This window comes from Zosterops lateralis (genome assembly GCF_965231275.1).
Source record: "Zosterops lateralis genome assembly, chromosome: 3".
In the NCBI taxonomy this organism is placed as follows: Eukaryota; Metazoa; Chordata; class Aves; order Passeriformes; family Zosteropidae; genus Zosterops; species Zosterops lateralis.
Window position 1 is genome coordinate 107,160,514 of NC_139764.1, and position 20,512 is coordinate 107,181,025.

Sequence of the window (20,512 nt, forward strand, 5' to 3'; positions counted from 1 at the left end):
TGATTCAGCTTGGAAAGATCAGCCTTGATCTCTAATAAGGAAAAATGATTCTTGAACCTAAACTTACAATATAGTAAAAAATGTCACATTAAGTGCTGGATGTCATGGTCTAAAGACTTAAGTACTAACTTACAAACTAATTATTAGCTAGTGTTCTCAGTTGCTGAGTAGTTTTATACTTTATGGACTTTGCATAAGTTCTCATATCTCTATATGTCTATATCTCTCTATCTCTATATACATATATAGATTAGATTTAGATATAGATACAGATGATATAGATATATATGTGTGTGTGTGAGATATTAGACACAGAGAACCATGTAAGGGAAGGCCAGAAATCATGTCTTTGCCAGTGAGTGACACAGGGCCAGGGGCAGCCCCAGGCACTGGATGATGCCTGTGTGCTCTATGGCACCACTTTGACCTGGTACAAGTGGAGGCATCTGAGAGGAAATGACTGATCATGCTTGGGATTTTACCATGGGTCACAAACCCTTCCCATTTAGCAATCTGGATGCTGTTGTGGCTACATTTCAAAAGGTAAATAACATAAGGAAGTGAGAGGTCACTCTATTGAGGCTGAAGATGTTGAGGTTATATTCCTGGCTGTGCCCTGAGTTGCCTGGGGTGTCCACAGACATGCCACTTCGGTTTTTCTAGTCTCTTTGTGCCACTTCCATTTTCTTAGTCTCTTTCTTTCACACCTGTAAATATCTTGCTGTAAAAAGTCAGCTTTTCAAAACAGTTTTCTGTGTTATGTTGGCAGGCACACATGGGAAGGGCCTATTCTAGGTTGGGACCTCTAGAGGTTCCCATAATCCAAATAATAATGGTAAAGACAAGGGAACGACATGTGATTTCTTATGAAATGACTGTCCAGTCTCCTTGAGATATGAAAACTGAGTGATTGTTCCTTGTGTATCAGCTTTATAAGAGCAAGAGTGCTCATTTCAAGAAGGATTTGGGGACAAGCTTTTGCATATCTGTATTTGCAACAGGCAGGAGCAGCTTCCATAATTATTAAATTTAGTACAACTTCTATTGGATCTGCCATGGAAGAATTGCTGTGAAAAAAAAAAGCCATGGAGCATGATTATGTTTGCATTTGAGCTGCTGTGATATAGAATAAATGCCTGGCACACAAAGGGCTGCTTCATGGATGAAACAGGTTTCTGAAGATGGGCTTTTACCTTCCCTGGCCACCATGGAAAACACATTTTACCATGTAGAAAACACTCAAATGCCATGCCTCCTCACTGATCTGTCTGCAAAATGAAATTATAGTCTCTTTAACAGAACTGGCATGTCCTGGGTTAAAATACATTCATTAAATGTGTTAATAATGCCAGAGAGGGAATGTATAATGGGGGAGATCAGTGCTCCTGTAGCAAATGCAGAGCTAAGGCTGGGGCTGTGCTAAGGCTGGGGCTGTGCTAAGGCTGGGGTTGTGCTGGGAGCTGAGGTGCACCCCTGGGCCCAGAATTGCTGCTGCCTCTTCTGAGCTCACCCCATGGAGAGGTGAGGGTCCTGCCCTGCTGGGAGCCCACCTCTTGATCAGCTGAGTAATCAAGTGTTTGTTTGCTTCCAGATGAATACAAGAGTAAAGTAGCCTGTGAAGATGACAAGCTGAGGCTGAGCTGTAAGAAGAGCATGGTGATAGCCATTTACTCTGCTATCTTTGGGAGGACACAAGGAGGCAGCCTGGAGTGCCCATACCAAAACCTGGGGATGCCCATGATTGGTAAGCTGGGGAATGGCTTGATGACACTCTGATGTGAGCAGGGTAATTGAATTTATTGTCATCACAGCAGAGCTGGCACAGGTCCTGGTCAGAAAAGCAGGACTGGGACATGCAACCTGCCATGGTGGTGCTCCTGATGGTGTGGTACCTTGTCAGTCAGTGGTGAGCTTCAGCATGAGCATCAAATTGAGGTGCAGCTACATGTTCTAGCTGAGTTCCCAGGCCACAGGCTTTTCACAGATTCATCTGATTATATGATTGAAGGTGCTTGAATTTCTTGTTCAATTTTCTGTCTTGGTGGTGGTTCATCCACTGAGCCTCTGGCTGTAATATGGAGGAGCATATTATCTGGGGATGTCATGTACCATCTGCAGCCACTGAAGCCTTGACATTGCATTTAAACTTTTACTGAAGTTAAAGCAAGAGAGTGAATTGAAAAAGCAAGTTGTTAAGTTTCATCATGTTATGGTTGGCTTACCCTACCTTCAAGTATCTCCTTTACTCTCAGACTATCAGAGTCTCTTACAGTCATGAGTTAAAGATAAATAATTGAAAAACATTCACTGGAACTGTCTGTTCTTGAGCCAATGTGAAATGACTTTGAATATTTTAGGCTGTGGTAGAGAAAGCAACAGTACAAAATCCTGTGCTCAGCATTTGTCATAATTCTTCCCTGCAGAGCTGAGAGGGAATTAACTGTTTTCCCAAAGGAATTGCCTCCAGAGAGGGAAAAGCTTCAGAGAAGCTTATACAGGGATTCTTGATCTGGTGCTATTGCCTGTGCTGGGATCTGCTCAGCTCCATCTGAGGATCTCTGGCTTCACAGCTGCTGATCCAGTGCCCTTAAGGAGTTAAATGCTATTCAAATGGAAGCACGTCAAGTGATAGCTTGAAAATATGATACTCAGATGATGGGTGTCAGTAGAAACCCACAGGTGGAATGAGGCCAGTCAGGTTATTTATGCAGCATGCCAAGTGTCTTCTGTAGCTGTGCAAATCTGAGCACTTGTAGCACAGCTGAGTTGTGCAGGGTCTCCTGAGGTGACCAGTGCTCCTGGATGTGCTCCTATAGTGCCCCAGTTGCCAGGTAGCAGAAGCCAAAACAGATGTGTGTGGTAGGTTAGCCTGGACCTCTTTGGTGTGGTGTTTGGGATGGGCTGAGTCTGTGCATGGGTTGCTGTGGTGGTTGGGCTGCTGGGTGAGAACTTGCCAAGTCAGTGAAACAGGATGGGTTTCTGGAGCAGACCTGAGCACCCCACTCTGTTGTTCTCCCTGAGAGAGCAGGAACAGGCACTTGCCAGTGACAAGGTACCAGCACAGGGACTCTTCAATGTCAGCATGAAGCAAAACTATGTGAAGCCACAAAGGGTAAAGTTTTACTCTTCTTTGTCCAGCTGCAAAGTCAAGAAACTTGTACTGGCTGAGAGCAGGATATGTGGAACCAGAAAATAGGACAGGAGGCACAAACAGCTGGAACAAGCAGTGGAGTCTGACAGCAAGGCTGCACATGCTGTAGGATCTCCAGCATCTGTATGCCCTGCTGGCCTTGTGAGCTCTACAAATTGGGATGTTTGCACAAGGAAATGACGTGTCAGATCCTAGAGTGCAGCACACAGTCTGCTGGTGGGATGAGGCAGGGCCTTCCTCAAGTATCAGCTCCTAAATGAAACTACTTACATGAGCAGGCTCAGTACAAGACAGTGTAATGCCAAGTCAGAGATGGGAATGCTGAAGAAACTTTACACTAAAATCCAGCTCAGGGTTTTAAGCTGTGAACTGATGCTAAAAATGATTGAGTTGTTGGACAGAAGCAAATATCCAAATGTTTGGAATTGCTGGGGTCTCAAGTATCATAAGTCATTCTGATGCTCTTGGAGTGCTGTGGGAGTCGGTATGTCCTGCCTGCATCAGAGCAAAGGGAGGGTGGGAAGGGTGTCTGGAACATCTGCTGGCTGCGTGCCCTGCAGGGCTGGGGAGGAGATGTGAGGAACTCACTGTGGAGCAGTGGCTTCCCCAGGCTTTCCCAGCCACTTGGGCACTGTGTGTATAGCCTACTATGTGTGTAGGGTGAAAGACAAACTATAGCTGTTGATGTTTCATTGCATGCTGAAATCCTGAGTGAATTGTAGGGGTGGGGATGAGCTTAACTAAAAGAAAATTTGGGGTGAACAGATGGTTATCACCAATTCACCATGCTCCAGCCCTGAAATCCCAGTCATGTTTGGGAGTGCTTGTTCAGGTTTCTTCAGCTGCAGCTCATTGATCCCCTTGGCACGAGGCAGACTTTGCTTATCACAACCTTCCCTTCATTTACCTGTGTGAGGTGACCCAATGGGGCAGAGCTCTCGTGCTACAGGAATGGGAAGGTGAGTTGTGGCTGTAGTTTGCACCTCTCTCTGTCCCACAGGAGAAACTGGTTTAGGATCCTCCCCAACCCAAATCAGCAAAAAGCTGATTCAATGCACATCCACACTGTGGTTCCCCACGGCACCCTGCAAACCTCCCATTCCTGTCTCCAGTTACAGCAGTGACAAGAACAGGTTGTGCTCCCAGCTGCCACCAGTGATTGTGGGAGCAGCACTCAGGGTGCCCCAGCCTGCCTCAGAAACTGCTCTTCTCACGGGCCTGCCCAGCCCAGCAGGCAGCTCTGTTCCTTCAGGAGCAGGTGGAAACATCACAATTTATAAATCAAAGCTTCTGTCTGCTAGCTGGAGAACATTTCCCTGCACGTTTCCACAGCCCTGCAGTGTGGGGAGGGCTGCTCTTTGATCCCAGACATTCACTACAGGCTGATGGTACAAACATGACTGTATGAGTCAGACTTTGCAGCAACATCCAGTTCCTGTAAGGCAGAACCCAGCTATGTTCTGTACATGGGAGATTTATTCTGTTTGAATTTCATGGAACTGATGATTTGTATCAAGTCTGAGCCTTGGCAAAGTGCACTTTGCTGGGAAGTAGGCCCTGCACAAGTTCACAGTGATTATTTTTATCCACACAGCCTGAGCTACTTGGTGAGTGAAGAAGTCATACTTGCCCCAAAAGTGGTGAAGATTATCTTTTCTTCCTCTCCTAATGAAAAACAACCCAGAAAATTTGATTCCATTTTTCTTTCTGTGGACAAAACACACATTTGTATTGAATTTAGAAATGTATAGCTTCTACAGGTGAGGCTTTGAAAGAACTGAGGTCTAAGATGGGAGGACAGGTGGCCTAATAGAGCATTGCATATGTAAGGTAAACCAATTCAATTTGTGTTGTTTCTACCTTGAAAAACAAGACCTTGTACTCCTGTAGAAGTGTTGAATTTCTAACAGTGAATTTCTGGATTCTTCAGTAGGTGCTCAGCTGGTTTCTGAGGTATCCTGGTGCTGCAGTCCTTTTAACCCAGCTATTGCTGTGCTGCTTTTGGGCGATGAAAGGTCCCCAAGTCACCCATGCCATGCCATGCCATGCCATGCCATGCCATGCCATGCCATGCCATGCCATGCCATGCCAGACACAAGCTTTCTCTTTATGTAATGTCTATGTGAATGTGTTTAGCATCTGTGAAGAGAAAGTTATGGCGGAGAACTCCATCCTATTGCTGTCATGTTGAAGTGAAAATCTGTCAGGATCCTCTTTTAACTGTAAACATGCTGAAACTTATGTCTCTGATAGTAATGGGAAACCCCTGCAAACAGCTGGAGCCCTCCTTGAATGCCTTGGGAACTCTGAAAAGCTCCTAAAAGAATTTGACCTTATTTGTAACTCTCTTAATAAAGCCTCCACTTTGCTGCCAGCATGTGCAGAGAGCATACACAGAGCATGGGGAGGTCTCTAGGGAAAGGACTATTTACAAGCAATGAACCATTAATATCCCTCAGCCAAATGAGCCCTTTGCCCCCTTTTCCTGCTGTTTACAGTTGCCTCTGTCTGCATCTCCAAGTGGCTTGTTTATTCCATGAGAAGTAATTTTAAAAAAATGACCTTTTTCTCCATGTGCCTGAGCGCAAGGTAGTGATCTAATTAGGAGACTGAGGAGGAAGGTCTTGGATGTAAAAGGATTACCCTTTTTATTGCTTAGTGGAGCAATATCTTTGGTCATATTCAGGACACCTGACTTGTTCACATTATTTATTTTTACAGTAGCTCCCACCCTGAACCACAGAGAGTGAGATGGATGTGTTCAGCTGACCTCTAACCTAGGATCCAGGACTCCTACTTAAGGACCCTGTCTTTCTCCATCACGTATACAAAAAGCCCAAGGCAATTTATTTGCTCATCCTGGGTAGAAGGAATCTGGGCCTGGCTTTGGACTCGGTGCAAGATCGTGGGAACCCTGGCTCTGCAGCCCCACTCTGGGTCCTGGGGTGTGGATTAAGCTGGGCACTCTGCTGAGACTGAAATGTCCTTGTCACTCAACATACAAGTTGTCTCCTGTGCCTCTGTAAAGGGGAAAAATGAATGTGTTTACAAAACCCTGAGGAAACTCAGATGGTCAGTGGCACTCTCTGACTCAAGGGATCTGATAATGGAAGAGCAGAGGAAAGAGTTTAGCAAATGAGCCCATGCTTTAGGTGCTCATTCCCTGGCATTTTTCATTCTAATGCAGTGACAGAAGGTGATCCAACGCAGTTTGTTTTGATTTCCCCCTCCTAATGCAGATGTATATAAGACTTAAAGCAGACTCCTCATATAAATATTTATTACACCATATAAATAATGGACCCTTCTAGTTTGTTTATCTGTGACCAGATCTAGCATGAGAATGAATATGGAATACATGCAGTAAAAAAATCCATTTTATTCCAGGGTACATGTTCCTGCCAGCACAAGAGCTGGCTTTGAGAAATTGTTGCCCCTCCAGCTGTGCATTTCTGGCTTTCTTCTTCTTCACCATCTATGACCATTTTCCATTCTGTTCCCATCAGGACACATTTGTGGCTGTGCTCTAATCTTAGTCTTAAGTCAAATGCTTAAAAATAAAAAGGCCCCTAAAATGTGGGACTGGACCAATGAGAAGTAGCAACCCCTGGCACTGATGAGGGGAAGCAGAGGGTGGCTGGCACTGCAGGAAAGGATGGGATGTCCACAGAAATCTGTGCTGGTCAGACAATGCCATGTAGCACAGCTGACCTTCAGCAGATCCAAATGGCTGAAAGACTCTTGTGCTTCATCCTGGTTTCCCTGTCTGGCCTTTAAAGCAGCTGCAGTGCTGGGTCTGTGGGATGAGCAGCAGTTGGGGGGGTCAGACCCTGTAATTCCTGTCTACAGAACACACCAGGCTTCCAAAGCACCCCTCCTGTAGGTGTGACTGTGTATGCTTCATTTACATTCAGGCAGAAACTACTTTATTATGTGTCTAGCTCATGATTAAGAACATGTTTTTAGAGGCCAATCTGTTTGTATGCAATAAACCCCACAAATATCCAAATCTGAAGACTAAATAAATATCAGTTGCTGTTTAATTCACATATCATACCTTATTAAATTTAAATTGAAATGCAGTTCCCATTTAGAATGCTGAGTTAAAGTGGGACAAAGCCTCCTTTCAGAAAGTTGTTCCTCAATTTTAGATTCTTTACGTGTTTCAGTTTTTGTCTCAAAACACCAGGAGGTAATTAAAATCATTTTACAGCTGTTTCTAGAAAACTCCAACTATTGTTGGATTTCATAGAGCCATAAAAATGATTTATATGAAATTGTTTTTATATGCACACAATAGCTATTAAAAAATAATTAAAAAGTCCACTCAAATGTGAGTCTGGACAAGATCTTTCTCTAAACCAAGGTTCAAGTTGGTTTTGAAATATTGTTTATAGTGGAGTATGACCCCACACAGTGATTGCAATTAAAAATTCTGAAACTAGTAATTTAAATAGCACTAGCAGGCTCTGTGATACTATTGGTATGATAGTTGAAGAAGTAAAGTGAGTATTTGTAGGAGTAATATCAACTTCTTTAGTGGCTGATCTTATAAAAGATGCCTATTGCCCATCTGTTAGTTAAAAGCAACTCCAAAATACAATCCTAACAATAAAAGGACAATGTTCAAGATATTTAAATGTGTAGCGTGTTTGTTTCCATGGAGTTGCTTTGAATGAAAACCAGCGTAACTTGTTCAAAACTGATAAAGTTCTTCTAAACTAATTCAGATGTCACTCAAGAATATTGCAAAATTGCCACGATGAGAACCTGAGAGACAAGGGTAATATGAAACCTGTGAGTCTGCAGGCACATCATGCTGTATTTTAGGAATCAAGGGCAAGAAGTGACTTGCAGGCTGTGTCAGCTGGATAATCTCTTTAGAAAATGGGCCAGTCCTGCAGCTTGTGAAGTTCAGACCTTGCTTCAGCTTAGGTCTAGGCACTGTTGAGTATCCCCACATTCAGAAAAATACTTTTTTTAGGCTGTAATGAATAGGAGGGAGTAATAAACCCAAGGACTTCACAGAGAAGTGGATACATTGAAAGCACTATCTCTATCTTCTACTGAGTGATGCTAAAGCTGTTACCTTTCCTTCTTCTCTTGAACACCTTACAGCCCATGATCCACTCTGCTGCAAATTAAATAATCAAATTTAACTACCATTGCCACACCAAATCCTCTTTGTTCTTTGAGACTTCTTGGAGCCATTTTTGAAGCTGTTGTTGTATTCTCACTTCAGCCCCCAAACCCAGGAAATGTTATTAATTTGCTCAACTTTGCACACTCTGCATCAGTCCCTGCAAAACTGGAGGCTCGTATATTTTATGTTCTGGTTCCGGATACAAGGGTGATAAGATGATTTAAGTTCACATTAATCAACCAAGTTCTAAATGTAACTATAGGATCTGCAATTAAACCTGTAATGAATTCTTCAGTTGCAGTCTCTAAATGTGATTGGTTTCTTTTAAGATAATTTTCTCTTTTCTGGCCTACTGCTGAAGTTTCCAAAGTTTTATGAACTGCGTGGTGACTAATTTTTCTCTCTCTTTCTGTAAAACATACTTTTTTAATGTAAAGCTGGCCTTCTCTGCACATCCTTCTAATGTTTGGATATAGATTTCCTTTCTAGCCAGTTGTTTTCAGTGACATTGTGCAATACATATGCTCTATACACAGCTGTATCAACGTGAAATTCTCTGCTGCTATTTGTAATATGATCTTGACCACTTATCATTTTACAAATACCAGCAGGAAACTTCACCTTTTAATTGTTTTGGGTTTTTGCTCCTGAGCTACTTCTGTGTATGTAAATACACTTCTGCTTCTGTACCTTTTTTGTTTAAGGACAGTCTTCAGTTTTTATTGGCTGAACTTCACATTTGTTGGTCTTAAGGACACTTAAGTATTTGTAGCTTGGTTTTCTCCCTCTTGTCTTGTGGATCTAGACCCAACTAACTTCTTTTGTCATCTTTTGAGGCTTGTGTGCCATGGCAGGGAAGAGAAATCCAGTATATTTCAGTTGCCCCCAACTGAAACTGTGCGACAGCTTTACATGGATAAAGAAATTACCTCCCCAGGCTGCTAAATGAGAGAGAAAGTGGACAAAATCCATCTTTATTAACAGTCTTCTTCACTGGCTTTTAAAGAAAACATCAAACTTAATGGGCATGGGCTAAGTTGAAAATGCCTGGGGTTTGATGTACTGGAAGAGTGCAGACTGACTCATTGATATTCCATGAAGACATCCTTCACAGGCTGCTGGATGGCTAATTCTGGCTGAGGCTTAGGCACCTCTAGCAGCTGCCCCTTTATGAAGGGGCTGGCGTTTATATCAACCATAGCTAATGGAACATCTTTAAAATATATGAGAAAGTGCCCAAAACCAGGAGGGCTTCCTTCCCCCCCTCCTGATAAAGATTCTTTTTCAGATTGAGGCAGTCACTCCTAGGTAAAGCATGAAGGAATTTAGGCAGTTGCCTCAGCTGAAAGGTTGGAGTTACTTCCTGCTTGTGTCCTTTCTGCCATTCCATTGAAATTTGCTTTCTCTTTTGGCAGACAAATGGATAACCACAGCACTGATTCAGATACCTGTCAGCTTTCTTTGCAGGAACTAAATTTTTCATCTCTAAGCTAATTGACTCCTTCCATCTTTCATTCTGTGCTCTCACACTCGTAGCTCCCAGCAAATAACTTTTCCTCTTTTGTTCTTGAGCAGGAAATCAGGCTGTGTGTTTTAGAGAAAAATCCTGTCCTCTGTTTGGGAGGAGAGTCCTCCTCAAGCTGTCAATTGTTTGTAAATTACTTCCCTTAAGGGAAAACTTACCTTAAGTCGATCCTTTCACCTGCTCCTCAAAAGACAACAAGGAAAGCTAGGGTTCTGCTGATGGTTTAATTTAGAGATTTGGGTCTGCTCCTCCTGATGCCTTTACACTGAGCCAAAGCATCCCACAGAATTTGTCTCTGGATCAGGTACCACCAGCCCTGTTCCAGTTCCAAACCACTTACTTTGAAGGTACTGCTGGAAACAGTATTTTAGGCAGTGATCTCCTTTCTGAAGTCTTTAGTTGTGGCAAATCATTTGGCCCTTTTGACGTCTCAAGGTCTTATATTTTCTTGACTGAATAAAGTAGAATGAGCGCCCCATTTTTCTTGAAAACTCACCGACTCAGAGAGTCTGACTCATCCCCTTATGAGTGGGTGGAGTTTTTTCCCGTTTTCTTTCTTTTTAAAATGAGTGCGTGTTAATGTTGGGTTGAGCTCCATGTCCTGCTGCCTCTCCAGATGCATGGACAGCCTGTGGAAAACTCCTCCCTGGCAGCTTCACAGTGTGCTAATATATTCACCTGACCAGCTGTGTGTGGTCCTGCTTGCTCTGGACAGCCTGTCTCATCTGTGCAGGAACACACCTTTGCAGGTTCAGCATGGCTGTGCCAGGTGACTCTGATCATGAGCAGATTAAAAGATGAACAGATGTTCTTGAACATCTGCAATATGCCCAACTTCACTGTGGGATTAGTCACCCTTCTCAAAACTCGGGGTTTAAATCTGTGTGTGGATCCATCTGTGATGGCTGCTGCCTTGGAAGAGGCTCCAATCTCCACCAGACCATCTAAGAGTTACCAAAATGCAAAAATTAAAGAGTTTGGAAACATTTTTTCAAACCCAGATAGGTTTTGCAATGAAAAGCAGCAATACATGGCTTGGATTTCAGATTTGGATGTGTCACCCTCACTGGAGAAAAACAAGTAACACTGAGTAACCAAAATTAAGGATATGATTAATAGGCATTGGCTCCAGTTTCTTTTATATTTTTTTTTCACTGGGAAGAGGTAATAAAGAAACAGTCATGCTGGGAAGCAGCCTTAGACTGACTAAAATCCATTCATTGTGGTGAGCTTGATGATATGGACATTACATCACCGAGACCAATTCCAGCTTTAAAGCCAACGTGGTCTGCAAGCTGCAGCTGGTGAAATCCTCCATCGTGGCTCTCTTCCCCTCGTTTGGGTTTTTGCCCTGACAGAGGCTGGGCTGATGGAGTAGATGAAGGAGTCGTATCATACTAAATTCATCTGCTAAGGTGAATTATCCACTGAGGACTTAAACCAAGGGTTTTAAAATCCAACTGGCCAGTGGTCTGAGTTTGTGAAGTGATCCTGGGAAAGAGAATTCACCTTGCACCAGGAGCAAGGCTGGAGGGACATGCAACTTCTAGAAAGTGGGGCCAGAGGTAAAGAGAATAAACTGAGCTGATCCCACTCCCCCACAGCCCCAACTTTGGCTGAAAATACCATATTTGAAAAGCAGAGATGATACCTTTAAACGCTTTCACATGTGAAAGTTTCACCATAGCCAGGATTCATATGTGCTCTCTGGCAGTGTAGTGAAGCAATCCAAGACTAATGAAAGCCAAGGGTAACTCTGGGCCAACCATTCCAAGAGGGCTCTCTATCATCTATGAGGTCTTAAAGCAGTTTTTATTGCTGTGTCATGGGATTTGAGCTTTGTGGGCTTTAAGAGGTTCTCAGCAGGGGCCTGGCTCTGCTTAGCAGTACTTACCTCAGACTTAGTGATATGGTGTTGGCATTTGTGAGTGTCCTTCCCACATCTCTGACACATGGAGTCACTTGTTTGTTACTGGTGCCAGGGTGGTATCTCATAAAACATTTGGAATTTGCATTTAGCAAGCAAACAAGCAGCCGAAGAAAGGAGATTGTAGAATATAAAATCATTAAGATTGGAAAAGACCTCTAAGATCATCTATTCCAACTGTAATGCTGCCCTGAATGAGCATGTCATCAGGTACAATAAGTGCTATGTCTAGTGTCCCACTTCTGAAGACCTGGAAAAAATGAATTTGGCCAGCTGAAGGAGGCCACAGCCCAACTCTGCTGCCCCACATTGCTGGGCTTGGCTTCCCTGCATCTTTTTGGCAGTATAACTGTATGATTTAAGGATAAACCCCCTCTGTTTTCTTGCCTCTCTGAGCTCTGAAGATGGGCACTAGGAGGTGAAGACTTCTGACCTGGAATGACCTTCTGAAGAGGTATTAATATAATTGGAGCTCTCACTTCAGTGAGCTCCACAAGGACTCATTTACATTTGGAAGTCAAATTACCTGTGTGCACTTCATAACATCCAACAGGACTGAATTCAGTGTTTTTATAAGCCTGAGACACAGGGGTAAAAGAAATACCATGTCTGTTCTGGAGCTCCAAATGACGTGGTGGTGACTGTGATTTATGAAGGTGCTGGAGCCTCATCTATCACTCAGCTACCTCTCAGATGTATTACTGACATCCTCAGTGCTTGTTAGTGAGGGAATAAAGATGCTTGAATATGACATTTTTGCACCCAGCTAAATGAACTCCTTATCAGAAACCCTTTGAAGTGTGTAAGGAAGATGGTACCATTTGGAGGTTTTTATTGCTGCTCTTACATTTTCCAGTTCAATGTGTTATGTGGAGGGTGAACATATTGACAGACCAAGAAGCCCAAGATGGGAGACAAAGCTAATTTCAGTGTTGGTGTAGTCCTCCCTCAAAACACTGCAGGCTGCTTGCCCTGGCCTTTATGGGAATGCACAAGGCACTTTTCATAGAAATTGTGGGGAGGCAAAACCAGGGAAAATTCCCTCTTTGAGCAAAAGGAAGTCTTTGAAGTGAACACTTGGTCAGAATTTGTGCCTAGACCCCATTTCTTTTTTTTCAGGGCTAGAAAAATATGACCGTTTCCAAGAGAATGGCTCAGGTCTTACCATGGGGAAAATGAGAAGAACATTTGGATTTACCATGTAGAAGACTGTTGTGGTCAGTAGAGTTTAGTTGGATCTGGTAATATGGATACCTCAGATGACTTTCTGCCATTCCTGCATTCACAAGATTCTGGTGTTCATTAGGGTCTGGAGGTCAGGGAAAACAGTAAGGCTTGCCTAAATTGTGACTGTTTGCAGCAAGAGCCAAGGAAATGGAGGACTACAAGAAACCTCCACTGTGCTATATTGAAGTCATTCTGGCAGCCACTTAAAAGCAGTCAGAGATTGCTTGAAATCTTCAGTAATGACCTGGGACAGGGTTTGTAGGTGGTATTGAATTGAGCAGGGCACTTGTTACAGCTTAACTAGAACACTGAAGTGTCCAGTTTGGGGTTGTCCAGGTAAAGAGAGATGTTGGAAAACTGGAGCAAATCCAGTTAAACTCCACCAAGCTGGTCAGGGGCCTGGAGCATACGGCATATGGGGGAATACTGAGGGAAACAGGGTTGTTCAGTTTCCAGATGAGAAAGCTCTGGGTGGGATCTTATTTCTGTTTTTTACCAAAGAATAGGTGGTTCTACAGATGACTCTTTTTGGAAACACAGAAGGAAACAGTAGATGAACACCAAAAATAATAAATATGAGTTGCAGCAATAGAAACCTGATTACATACAAGGAAAAAATATAATCACCTGGAGATGGGCTAAACCCAGGATCAAGTGTCCAAGGAGTTTGGGAAATATTTCTCTGTGGAGATTTTCAAAACTTGCCTGGATGAGTTCCTGAGCAACCTGAACATCAAAGCTGGCTGTTCTTTGGACAGGAGGTTGGAGTGGATAGGCTCCAGACATTGCTTTCAGCTAAATTATGGGATAGTTTATGTGCCACAGTCCTAGCAGGTGACATTTCCCCCTGGATATAATTTTTCATCCTATGGTTTGTAAAAAGTCCATGTAAAAGAGGCTTTTACAATCTTGATGCCCTATTTTCTATGTGAGGGGCTTTCATCTTCACCTGTAATTGAAGCATAGAGGGTTCTTTCTATTCTTCTGCTCATTTTGGCTGGTGCAGGTTGAGCTGGAGCAGCCTGGCAGTTGGAGAGCTGAGGACTTCACTATGGGTATTTGTGACTGTGGTGGTCTGGTCTGTGCCCAAAGAAGGTGGGTATCTGGGGTTACATGGATACTGGTGACTGAGTGGTATCAGGGGCACAGGTACTGGAAAATAGATCTCTGCTGTGAAACTGTAGCATGGTCCATGGCATGTTGTCTTGGCTCAGATAACTCTCCTAGGCAGTCCAGAAGATCATATAATTCTGGAATGGTTTGAGTTGGAAGGGTCCTTGAGGATCATCTTATTCCAATCCCCCTACCATGGCAGGAACACCTGCTGCTAGACCAGGCTGTTCAAAGCCCCAAAGATACAATGGGAGCCTTCTACAAATTGACTATTAGGACTAGCCCTGTTATATCTCAGGCTGAATTATCTGTTTGGAGTAATGCTAATTGGCAAAATGATCCTAAGGTACAGGGTATCACTTAAACAAAGGAGGTAAAATGTGTAGCCCCCTTTGGTTTCCTGATACAGATGCTGCTGCTAAAGTCAGTTTGGGTGGAGACCATGAGCTGCTCAGAACTGCATGGGAAGAAGGAGGCCATCAATACCAGGACATGAGTAGTGATGGCTAGAAAAGCTGTCAATGTTAGTGTGAGGGTATATGACAAATAAAACTCCTAGAAGCATTTTCAGTCTGAAGAATCTACAGCTTTGACACCTGAAGAGTCAATTCAATCTGTTAAGGTGGAGAGCAGAGTCTGTAGTTTTTTAGCGCATGCATATTTGTAAATGAAGAATGTCCCAAAGGCTGCCCATCTCTGAGGGTGCTAGGTGTGCCTCTCACAGGACCAGCAGTGTGTAATTCCCCACACTCCTGTGGATACAGTACACTCCTGTGCCAGAGGGCAAGGCCCCTAAGCAAACAGCTATGGGATGTTCTCTGCTTTGTGTGAGAACAATAACAAATAAAAAGAATAGGCACCCTCCATGAAATCCTCTCCAGTATTTAGATTTGCTGAGTTTCTCTAACTGGACGTTTGCAAAAAGACAATGAATCAGGATTGCTGCATGCCAGATGTTTCCACTGAAATCTCTGACACTCATTGGATCAGAAATTCCCTAAGGAAGCTTGGGTCATTCAGTAAGAAAATGTTCGCATGGAGCTTTCTTCTTTTGTCATTTGCAGCATGTGAAATAAAATGCTGCCTTTGATTTGAGAAAAAAAATTAAAATGTTAGCCTCTAGGCCTGGTTTTCTGTGGCTTTCCTGTGTCTCTCATGGCTTTTATTGTTAAGCTGGTTCTAGCACTCACTACCTTTTGAGGTCCATTTTTCCTTTCCCGTCCTCCCAATTAGTGAAAAAAGTGGTTTGTATTCCATTCTCTGTAGCTGTTCTGTTCCTTTTAGCAACAATTTGATGTTGGAAAAACCTCTTCTTGCGAGTTTCCCCCTGAGCTTGGTCTTGGCTGGACAGTGAAAGCAAACTGTCAGTCTTGCACCTAAAAGCTCAAGACTTTATCATTGCAGATTGTTCTCACCCTAGGTAAGAAAACAGGTGAAACCACCTGATAGAGAAAAATACTTGGGCAAACACTTACTTTTGGAACTTCCCATATTCTAAATTTCTAATATGAAAAATGTTTTCTACTTGCATGGAATGAATGTGATTAAAACAGTATTTCTACTTATATGGTAGATGATAATATTATAATTATTATACCTCATAGTAAATTTCATTAGATTTAGAAATACAACATCTAAGAGCAGACAGAGACACTAACCATGTTTGTCTTCAACAGGGGCCAGAGAGGGGGATTTGAGACACCTCTTGTGGTTGTTACAAAGATGAAACATATTTTATTTTCAGCCTTCTTTGTATGGATGTATAGGGCTTTCTGATTCTTCAGTGATCTTTCAATTTGTTAGAGATGTGTTAGAGTCAGAGGCACCTTCTCATGTAAACACAAAACCTTTAACTCATGGAAATCTTGTATGTGCTCTCACAGTCTGCAACTGGTAAATTATTTTTAGGCAATTTCTGTTGTGACTGAATATATCCACAGAGAGGTATTGTTTTTCCCTTTTAGAGTGTCAGTCAGCTACTGCTCTCCAGCTCATGATCAAGCGCTGTCATGGGAAAAGAAGCTGCAGCATATATGCCAGCACCTATGAATTTGGAGACCCTTGTTACCCAGGCATCCAAAAGCATCTTAATGTCATCTACACCTGTGGTAAGTCACAAAATTCTCTAACTCTCACTAGGGCCTATGTTTGTTGAACAGCGGTGTGTGGAGAATAAGATTCAAAAAGTTGTTGAACTTCCACTTGGCTCATGGTGAGTCTCATTTGATCAACAAGGGAAAGCTTTGGATCACCACAGTAGTTTAATTCTGTGTCTTTTTGTACTCATTGACTCTGTAGAAAAAGCAAAAAATGTGGAAATGATATTTATTAATCCATTCATCTGCTTCTTCAAGGCAGAAAAATTTGTTAGTGAAGTCAGTCTGCTCAGTTGAAGTTTACTGAATGTTGACATCCTGCAGCAAAGCTGTGGTTATCAGTAGGATCCTTATTACTTTATTCTGTATTTATTTTATTTTTGTACCATGGAATCAGGTTATTACCAAACAGTACTCATCCACTGCGTTAGTAGAAAATCACTCCCTAATTTTCAGGTAAACATTGCAACAATTTTTCTAACAAAATATTGTTATTAAAAAAAATCCCAAACAAACCAGTGCTCTCAGTTGGGAGCTTAAGTCATAGCATTGAGGAGACACTGTGCTCTTACCTGACTAGTCATCTTATTTTGCAACAGAAGAAAAATTCTTCCTGTCCAGCCCTGTACTATAAAAACAACATCTGTCTTCTTACTGTGATGACATTTTGGTAATTTGTAGCTGACATATTTGAAAATATTTTCTTCAGGGTTTTGCTTACATAGTTGTCACTAGGATCAGCTCAGTCTCTCTCTCTGTGTTCCTTTCTGCATCCACCTGGAAGTGCAAATTTTGGTGCTGTACTGAATGTGCTGAGCAGACAGTGGGACATGCAGTAAAGGAGAAGCCCTCTGTGCCCTCAGACAACAATGGGTCTGTGGGTCACTCTCTGTGTGTGACTGCAGCAGGCTGAGTGTGACAGAAAGCACTTGAGATGGACTCACTAAAACGTTTTGTGTGGTGGCCACAGCATGGTGGATGTGCAGCACCCTGAGGAGCAGAGACATTGATGCAGGAGCATCGGGCTCTCCGCTCTGTTTCATTTGGCTGTTGTTTCATTTGGCAAGAGTGGCAGGAAGGTTGGGTTTTGTTTGAAGTGATGCAGCAAGAATGCTATCCATGCAAAGCCCCGTGAATTTTCTAGTCAGGAAGGTGATGTTTTTATATCACTGTTCTCATAAAAAAGACTGGGGAGAAGCTCATCCTCATGGGGATTTGACAGAAACGAAGGCAATGTAGAAGGAAAAACAGGAGCTCCATCCCTCAAAAATCCAGGGAAAACAAACAGAGCCCTGTGATGTATTTCCAAGAGGATTTCTCCTTCAAAGGCCTCCATGGCCTTATTCTAGAATTGTGGTCCTGGTCTCAAAGTCCACTACAAAAGGCACTAATGATCTCTTAATCTGACCCTAGTCCAAGCCTAACTGCATCAGGAAATGAGTCACGCTTGAGAGCACAAAATGGCATGTTTTGCTTCTCTGTGGGTAAAATCTGCCTCATCCTTTGAAGGTGGCCATGGCTCCTTTTCAAAACCATGATCTCAGACATGTCTCTGAACTGGATTTTGTGATCAACAGACACATATTTCTCGCCTCAAATAGCAAAATTCTTCAACATGTGAAAATTAAATGAACAAAAAAATCAAATTCCAGTTCCATGTGCTTGTGCCAGACAGAACTAGGTCCTGGAATTCTTTTAGAAGAAATGATAAAACCAGACAATTTGGTATTCTTATGGCCTGGGAAATGATACCAGTGTAGAAAGCCTCCTGCTGGCTGTCTCTTTGTTTCAGGTTTCCATAAAGCTGTACACATTATGGCTCCTGGTATGGTGCTCTTCTACTTTCACCAAAACTGTGGGAGGGAAAGGGGACAGGCTAGGACCAATGGACATGACTGTATTTCCCTGTTGTGTATCTCATATCCCTGTTTCCCAGCTCTTGCACTTGGAAACATGTGTCTTGCTGCTGTTTCCTGGAGATCAGTGAAAGATGCAGTGACCCTGGCACAGCCTGGGAAATGTGATGTGTGTACAAATGGGTTTCTCTGAGCATCACTTCAACCCTTTTTGTTGCTGCTTCAAGTCAGTGACCCCATCACTCTCTGAGATCAGGCAGTGCAGTCAGTCTGCTCCTCTCTGCCACTCCCTGCCTGCCAGACTGTGGCAGAGATGTTCTGCCATGAGTCACTGGTCTTACCTGTGAGAAAACTGCCACGTGTCCTTGGCCAGTGCTACTGACCTGCTGCGCTGCTTCAGAAAGGGCAGTGAAAACAGGAACAGTGATGGATGTAGCTGTGGGTGGGAGAGTCTTAATGCAGACATTTCCTTTGTGAGGAACTTCAGTAACTATGGGGACAGAGCAGCTGAGCTCTGCTTCTGGTGCTAAAGCATGGGAAGGACTGGAAAGAGACCTATATGTCTTCTACTGATAGCAACTAATGAAAAAAGTCTGCTGAGTAGGTAATTTATGAGGTGACAAAAGGTAATATTAAGTAAAAGCTCATGAGCTGCTAGGAGAAATCACAGCTGAGAGGGTCTCTGTCACAGATTGGGTAATGTTTATGTAGACCAAGGCCCAGTGAAGAGCTGGTGAGGTGTCTTATCTCCCAGTCCTGGCAGGAGAATGTCTGCAAGGTCTCTCAGGTCATCAGGTCCACACTGTTCTTCTCTAGCCTGAAAGCAGGACCTGGGCCCTATTCCAGATCTCGAAGAGGTGAATGGATGAGGCAACAACTTTACTTTCTTTAAGTCATATCCATATTTTTTAAAGGTTCATTTTTCTAGCTTCCATGTTTTATTGGACATGAGAACTCCTGCCAGACACACACAGTTTTGCTGAAGAATCTGCTCTTAAATAAAGGTGTCATCTAACTTTTTGCCCAGCTGTATGTTTTTAAAATATTGGTTGTAATTACTCCAACCAGTGGGAATATCTCAAGTCAGCAGTTCTCCATATCAAATTATACCCCTTTGCACCATGGGTTCAAGGCCTCTTGGCATCACTGAGCTGAGAGGGAAATGCCACCAGTTTGTGTGTTTGTATGAGATAATTGAAGCAAACAAGTACCCAGCAGCCTGGTGTGATAGAGATCTCTCAAGTGCATTAGGGTCCCATTAGCCCAGCCAAGGAAACAGATGAAAAATCCTCCAATATAGAAACATGCAAAACCTAAACCTTGGCAGGAGCTGAAATACAAAAACTTGGTCCAAAGCCAGATTTAGCTAATGGAATGGTGTGGAAGGTGGGATTTTCCAGTACATGGGTCTCATTATGGCACTAATAAATACATTAATTGTTTTTTCAAAAGGAAAAGGCAAGTTCATTCTGGGAAGCACATAAGGCATGGTGAAGTTGAATTCTTAGTGTGGCAGCTGTAACAGATGCAGATATAAAAATTTTAGCTCTGCCTTTTCTTTAAAATACCCTGAAAGTCTTAGAGAAGAAAACAAAAAAGCCTTAATGCAACTGAGAAAAAGAATGTAATAAAGACTTAATAGAAGTCTTTTTCTCCATGTTTCCTCTTCCCCCAAACATCTTCCTTTGTCTCCATCTTTCTTTGGTATAAAACATTGGGGTTCTTTTGTAATATCTGTGAGTAGCTTGATAGTGGTTTTGTACTTACTGATAAAATTTACTGTACTCAAAATCTTTTCATTTTCTTAATTGTCCAGTTATTAACTTCAAAGCTCCCTTTAATTCTCTGTATCTCTTTCCTCTCTAGTTTGCTAGATTTGTTTTTTTGGCCTGTGCTGAAGTCCTAACAGCACTGCATTTAAACCTGTGGAATTCTTTCACACACACGATGCCACCTGGGCTCAGGGAAGCATTGAAGTGTGTGCTTTATTTTAAGGCCTATGGATAATTACCATGAAAGTTAAATATTTTCTCAAACCCTTCCTTGAGTGGGCATGAGGGGCTTGTCTGTGTGTAAAGTGAAACCTTATTCTGAGCACTGAAAGTCAAGGGAGCCATTCAGGGTGTCCATTGTCCCCACTGCCAGACCTGGCTCCCTGTGCAGTCCATGCAGGCTGCAAATGAACTCTCTGCTAAGAACCTGATGTTCTTTAAATTCAGGCATCCATCAGAAGTGGCTCGATGAGGATAAAAGGGGAAAAAAAAGGGGGGTTCTTAATTCCTTTGTCTAGATGTGTTTCAGTGGGTTGGTTATCAGTCCTGATAACTGGTGACTTTTTAGTGCTGCAGTTGGACATGTGCTGAACAAAATGGAGGAACTATGGCCTTGGTTGTGTTTTTGATGTGAATATCTGTGGTACATTTAGATGTGTACGTGCCTCCTGCTTGATTCATGCTCGCCAGGAAGGGGTCATT

General features: G+C 42.8%; 1 protein-coding gene across 2 annotated transcripts in view; it reads left to right on the top strand.

Moving 5' to 3' along the window:
• EVA1A (eva-1 homolog A, regulator of programmed cell death) overlaps positions 1 to 20,512 on the top strand; it is a gene marked incomplete at its 5' end in the record, with an annotated part of 204,322 nt that overhangs the window by 82,834 nt on the left and 100,976 nt on the right. For both annotated transcript variants that reach the window (XM_083858061.1, XM_083858062.1), the window contains 2 exons: positions 1,592 to 1,744; positions 16,051 to 16,194. In XM_083858061.1, the coding sequence (XP_083714187.1) occupies positions 1,592 to 1,744; positions 16,051 to 16,194 (297 nt within the window). The remainder of the gene's footprint in view (positions 1 to 1,591; positions 1,745 to 16,050; positions 16,195 to 20,512) is intronic.